General features: G+C 54.2%; 1 protein-coding gene across 1 annotated transcript in view; it reads left to right on the top strand.

The window, feature by feature from the left end:
• Window positions 1-5,951, top strand: part of RRM1 (ribonucleotide reductase M1) — a 14,695-nt gene that overhangs the window by 5,949 nt on the left and 2,795 nt on the right. Inside the window, exons 7-14 of the mRNA XM_009079428.1 lie at window positions 256-397; window positions 881-964; window positions 1,235-1,396; window positions 1,691-1,770; window positions 1,985-2,186; window positions 3,059-3,208; window positions 3,886-4,107; window positions 5,016-5,092. Coding sequence (XP_009077676.1) covers window positions 256-397; window positions 881-964; window positions 1,235-1,396; window positions 1,691-1,770; window positions 1,985-2,186; window positions 3,059-3,208; window positions 3,886-4,107; window positions 5,016-5,092 — 1,119 coding nt within the window. The remainder of the gene's footprint in view (window positions 1-255; window positions 398-880; window positions 965-1,234; window positions 1,397-1,690; window positions 1,771-1,984; window positions 2,187-3,058; window positions 3,209-3,885; window positions 4,108-5,015; window positions 5,093-5,951) is intronic.

The raw sequence follows: 5,951 nt of genomic DNA, 5'->3' as shown, positions 1-5,951 counted from the left end.
TTGGCCAGTGCTCTCAGGGTGATTGTTGGGGTGTCCTGGGCAGGGGTTGGACTCTGATCCCTGTGGGTCCTTCCAGCTGGGGATGTTCTGTGATTAAAATGATGTCTCAGCAGTACAGATGTTCTGATGTTTCCTGAAGCTCTCTGTTATCCCACCTCACCCTGTGGGTTGCTGTGTGGACCATGCTGAACGTGCAGTGTTCACCCTGCTGAGACACTTTTGACTTCTCCTCCTAAAGCCCTTTGTCTCCCTCAGCTGCTTCCTGCTGTGCATGAAGGATGACAGCATTGAGGGCATCTATGACACCCTGAAGCAGTGTGCCCTCATTTCCAAGTCTGCTGGGGGCATTGGCCTTGCTGTGAGCTGCATCCGAGCCACAGGCAGCTACATTGCTGGGGTGAGTGCAGGGGACCCGGCACAGGGAGCACTCCTGCTCCCAGGGATGGGCTCTCTGTGGGTTGTCACCTCTGTGCTGCTCTGCTGGCTCAGGTAAATCAGCATCGACGTGAGCTCAGTGTTCCTTCTCTTGCCCTAAGGCAGGAAGGTTGGTTTTCCATTGTGTTTTGGCTTCCTAATAGAAATCATTCCAAGAAGAGGATTTGATTCCACTGTTTGTTCAGACAATCTCAACCGATTTGTGTATTAGCAGCTGAGGTTTATACCCAAAGACCTGTGCATTCCTTTCTGCACCTCTAACTGCCCCAGGCCCTGTGTGGATGTGTGCTTGGGGTTTTGTCACAGTGTCTGTGACCCCTGCAAACCTTCAGGTGACATTACACAGAGGAGAGAAGCTAGGAGGGACATTTATTGACCCTGGGATGAGCAGCTGATTTTTGCCTAGCTGCCTTTCAGCACTGATGGTTTTCCTGTGTCTCTGCAGACAAATGGGAACTCCAACGGGCTTGTTCCAATGCTGAGGGTCTACAACAACACAGCTCGGTATGTGGATCAAGGTGGAAACAAGGTAATGACTTTCCCTTCATTAACTGGGGTCCAGAAGGCTCCCTCAGGTCAGAGGGAGAGGTTCCACTCCTGGGGAGGTGTCTCAGTCACAGCAGGGAGTTGCTGGAGTGGCTGTGGGTGACGTGATTCCAACAGAGCATTTCCCCCCTTGTGTGGGTCCTCTGGTGTTCCCCTTCAGTTAGCTCAGGCTGTTGTGTGCACTCAGGGCAGTGCAGGAGCTTTTCTGCTCAAGGACAGTCTCTCCTGACCTTGGCTCTGTTCCCTGCACCAGAGACCTGGGGCTTTTGCCATCTACCTGGAGCCATGGCACCTGGACATCTTTGAGTTCCTGGACTTGAAGAAGAACACTGGGAAGGAAGAGCAGAGAGCCAGAGACCTCTTTTTTGCACTCTGGATTCCTGATCTCTTCATGAAGAGAGTGGAAACCAACCAGGTAAGAAGCTCAGTTGGCACTGGATAGGTCTGGTACTGGAGGGTAGGTGGGCAGCCCTGGGGTGGAGCTCAGGGAGGGCTGCACAGCTGCCTCACTCCTTGTTCCTTCCAGGACCTTCCTGAAAGAAGGGCCTGGAGGGACAGGACACAGGGAATGGCAGGGACAACTTTCACCAGCCCAGGTTGCTCCAATCCCTGTCCAACCTGGCCTGGAACACTCCCAGGGATGAAGCAGCCACAGCTGCAATGAAGAGTGTGCCTAAAGATTTCCTCTGGATGTTTCTCCATTGTGCAGGATTGGTCCTTAATGTGCCCAAATGAGTGTCCTGGCCTGGATGATGTCTGGGGAGAGGAATTTGAGAAGCTCTATGAGAGGTAAGAAGAATGAATACACCTGTGAGTTGTCTCATCCACTCGCTGAGCTGCCCGTGTGCTCCCAGAGGTGCCCGTGTGCCCCCAGAGGTGCAGTGTTGACGTTGCTGTGAGGACTCTGTACTCAGAGCTCAGCAGGGAGGAGGGGCTTGCCTGCCCAGGAGCCTGATCTGTTTGGGGACCCTGAGGGTGACTAAGCCCCTTGTGCCTGTCGCAGCTACGAGAAGCAAGGCCGCGTGCGCAGGGTGGTGAAGGCCCAGCAGCTCTGGTATGCCATCATCGAGTCCCAGACGGAGACTGGCACTCCTTACATGCTCTACAAGGACTCCTGCAACAGGAAGAGCAACCAGCAGAACCTGGGCACCATCAAGTGCAGCAACCTGTGCACTGAGATTGTGGAGTACACCAGCAAGGATGAGGTGGGTGGACAACGGGAGCTCTCAGTGTTGGGAAAGCTCTGGGTGCTCCTCTGGCAGCTCTCTGGGATATCATAGAGTCATGGAATGTTAAGGCCTTGGAAGGGACCTTAGAGGTCATCCCATCCCACCCCCTGCCCTGGGCAGGGACACCTCCCACCAGCTCAGGCTGCTCCAAGCCACATCCAGCCTGGCCTGGAACACTCCCAGGGATGGAGCAGCCACAGCTGCTCTGGGCAACCTGTGCCAGTGCCTCAGCACATCCCAGGGAGAAATTCCTGACCAATCTCCACCTGTCCCTGCCCTCTGGCAGTGGGAAGCCATTCCCTGTGTCCTGTCCCTCCAGCCCTTGTCCCAAGTCCCTCTCAGCTCTCCTGGAGCCCCTTGAGGCACTGGAAGGGGCTCTGAGGTCCACACAAACTAAGCCTAACCATTTCTCGTGTTCCCAGATCAGCAGCTGATCCCAGCGGGATCCAGGCTACACCATGGGAACTCGATGAGCTTTAGTGTCCCTCCCAACCCCAACCAGTCTGGAATTCTGTGCAAGGATGACTTGCAGGCAATAGGATTGTCCAGGCCAGAATTTTCCAGGTCACACCAATTTCTCCTAAACCTTTTGAACTGTCATTACCTCTTGCACAACTTGAGATCCCACAGGAACAAGGGATGCATTCTCTCAGCCCTGTAGGTTTGTTTCCATGCCCTTTGGATAGCAAACCCACCCTGGACCTGAGATGCTGTGGCTTTGGCATGAGGTGTTGCTGCCATGCCCAATCCCTTGTGCTCTTAGTTCAGGTTGGTCCTGAAGATTTTAGAGGTCTCTTCCAACCTTGATGAATCCATGGTTCTCTGACTCTGTGATTCTGTGGCTGCAGGTTGCAGTGTGTAACTTGGCCTCCATAGCCCTGAACATGTATGTGACCCCTGAGCACACCTATGACTTCAAGAAGTTGGCTGAGGTCACCAAAGTCATCGTCCGAAACCTCAACAAGATCATTGACATCAACTACTACCCAGTGCCAGAGGTGAGTGGAGCGATCCTTATCCCTACAGCCTTCTCACTCTTCAGCTCCAGCCAGGAGGTGCAGCCAGGTGGGCTCAGCCTCAGCTCCCAAGGAACAAGGGACAGGACCAGAGGAAACACCTCAGGCTGTGCCAGGGGAGGATCAGCTAGGCCATCAGGAGGGATTTCCCCATGGAAAGGGCTGTCAGGCACTGGAATGTGCTGCCCAGGGAGGTGGTGGAGTCACCACCCCTGGAGGGATTTAACAGCCATGTAGACATGACACTTGGGGTTGGGGTTAGGGTTAGTGGTGCCCTTGGCAGTGCTGGGGGTGCAGTTCCCATGGTCTTGAAGAGCTTTTCCAGCCTCAGTAATTCCATGATTCTGCTCTATAAATGTCTTCTGGGCCTGTTTTGCAGAAGGTGCTGAGTGTTCACCTGTCAGTCATGACTCCCTTTGCCAGGTTAAATGCTCAAAATGTGTGATCAGCTCTAACCACCTCAGTTTGGGCCTCCCAACTCCTGCCCAGGAACTGAGGCAGGAAACAGCGTGGCCCGGGGCAGGGCCAAGAGCTGTGTTGGTGCAGTCCATGAGAGCCAAGGCAGTGGCACAGCTGCAGGTGCCTCCGAGAGGTCTCTTCTGAGCCTGTTTGTATGGCTGTGTGGAAGGTGGTTGTGCTGACTCCTGTGCCCTGTGCAGGCTGAGCGCTCCAACCGGCGCCACCGCCCCATTGGCATCGGCGTGCAGGGCCTGGCCGATGCCTTCATCCTCATGAGGTTCCCCTTCGAGAGCCCCGAGGCCCAGCTCCTCAACCAGCACATCTTTGAGACCATCTACTACAGTGCCCTGGAGGCCAGCTGCGAGCTGGCCAAGGAGCAGGGCCCCTATGACACCTATGAGGGCTCTCCCGTCAGCAAGGGGGTGAGTCCCAGTGCGATCCCTGCCCGGCAGCAGGGAAAAGCTCTGGAAAGGTGGTTGTGTGTCTGGGATGGTGCAGAGATGGGAAGGGACCTCAGTTGATGGTAAGTTGAGTGTGAGTCATGGTGTGCCTTGCAGGCAGGAGGGACAGCGTGTCCTGGGGGGCATCGGGCATGGCATGGAGGGAGGGATTGTCCTGCTCTGCTCTGACCTGGGGCAGCCTCACCTTGAACGCTGTGACCAGTTTTGGATGCCTCAGTGTAAGAGATTTAAAGCTCTTAGAGAGCATCCAAGGAGGGACACGGAGATGGGGAAGGGTCTGGAGGGGCCACACGAGGAGTGGCTGAAGCACTTTGTGTGTTCAGCTGGAGCAGAGGAGACTAAGGGCAGAGCTCAGCAGGGTCTGCAGCTCCTCCCGAGGGGCAGTGCAGGGACAGCTCTGATCTCTGTGCCCTGGGACAGGGACAGGATGAGGGAACAGCTGGAGCTGTGCCAGGGGAGGGTTAGGCTGGAGATTAGGGAAAGGTTCTTCCCCCAGAGGTGCTTGGGCACAACTCAACTCCCCAGGGCAGTGGTCACAACCACAAGGCTGACAGAGCTCCAGGAGGGTTTGGCCAATGCTCTCAGGCTCAGGGTGTTGGGGTGTCCTGGGCAGGAGCTGAGGTTGGACTGGTGATCCCTGTGGGTCCTTCCAGCTGAGGACACTGTGTGGTTTGAAAAGAAAGGCAGGACTCAGCCTGTGCTGGCTGTGCCCTGAGCACACTCAGGTTGTAAGGTCATGATACAGGAGCTTTTCTGAGGCTGAGTTGGAGAGAAGAGTTAACAGGAATAACATGTCCATTTCCAGTGGGGTTTATAGAACATGGAGAAAATATTTCCCTCTCTCATTTGGACCAACCTGTGTTCCTCAGATCCTCCAGTATGACATGTGGAATGTCACTCCTTCAGACCTGTGGGACTGGAAGGCCTTAAAGGAGAAGATTGCCAAGTGAGTACTGCACAGCTTGTAGTAGATGTGAAATACATCCATGGAATCAAAGATTGGGATTGGTTGGGAGGAACCTTGGAGACCATCCAGTGCCACCCCCTGCCATGGGCAGGGACACCTTCCTCTAGCCCAGGTTGCTCCAAGCCTTATCTAACCTGACCTGGAACCTGAATTTGGTATGTTCTGACTACCTGAAAGCTAAAGGCAGAGTCCAAGCACAAACCACCCCCATGTGTCCCCCAGCCCAGCAGATCTTTATTCAGAGCTGTTGTTTGGGTGTCTTGCTTTCATTTTTGTTGTCCCAAGGCAGTGGAGCTGCCAGCAGGGAAAAGCTGAGCCTTGAATATCCTGAAGACAGGAATTGTTGAAGCCTGTAGTGCCTGTAATGAGTTAATTCCATGTGCTTGGCTCTGATTTTGAAGTGTGGTACGTCTGTCCTAGGTATGGGAAGAGGCCTTAGCTCTTCATGGGTTGCTCCTTTGATTCTGCCTGGGCACTGTGGGCTTGGGCAGTGCCTCATAAATTGTCTTCTCTGCACCCATGGCTAAATACCTTAGTAAAGCCTCTGGTTACAGCTGGAGATAAAAAAGCCTTCAGGTCTGCCTCCTCTCGCCCCACAGTACCAGTGTATCATAGAATCATAGAATCAACCAGGTTGGGAGAGACCTCAAGGATCATTGAGTCCAACCCTACCTCCAGTCTCATCTTGAAAACCTCCAGGGATGGTGAATCCACCACCTCCCTGGGCAGCACATTCCAATGCCTGATCACTCTCTCCGTAAAAAATCTCTTCCTAATATCCAACCTAAACCTCCCCTGGCAGAGCTTGAGTCTGTGCCCTCTTGTCGTTTTGCTGGTT

The sequence above is a fragment of the Acanthisitta chloris genome, unplaced genomic scaffold (assembly GCF_000695815.1).
Source record: "Acanthisitta chloris isolate BGI_N310 unplaced genomic scaffold, ASM69581v1 scaffold23307, whole genome shotgun sequence".
In the NCBI taxonomy this organism is placed as follows: domain Eukaryota; kingdom Metazoa; phylum Chordata; class Aves; order Passeriformes; family Acanthisittidae; genus Acanthisitta; species Acanthisitta chloris.
This window is presented reverse-complemented; position numbering and strand designations above follow the sequence as displayed.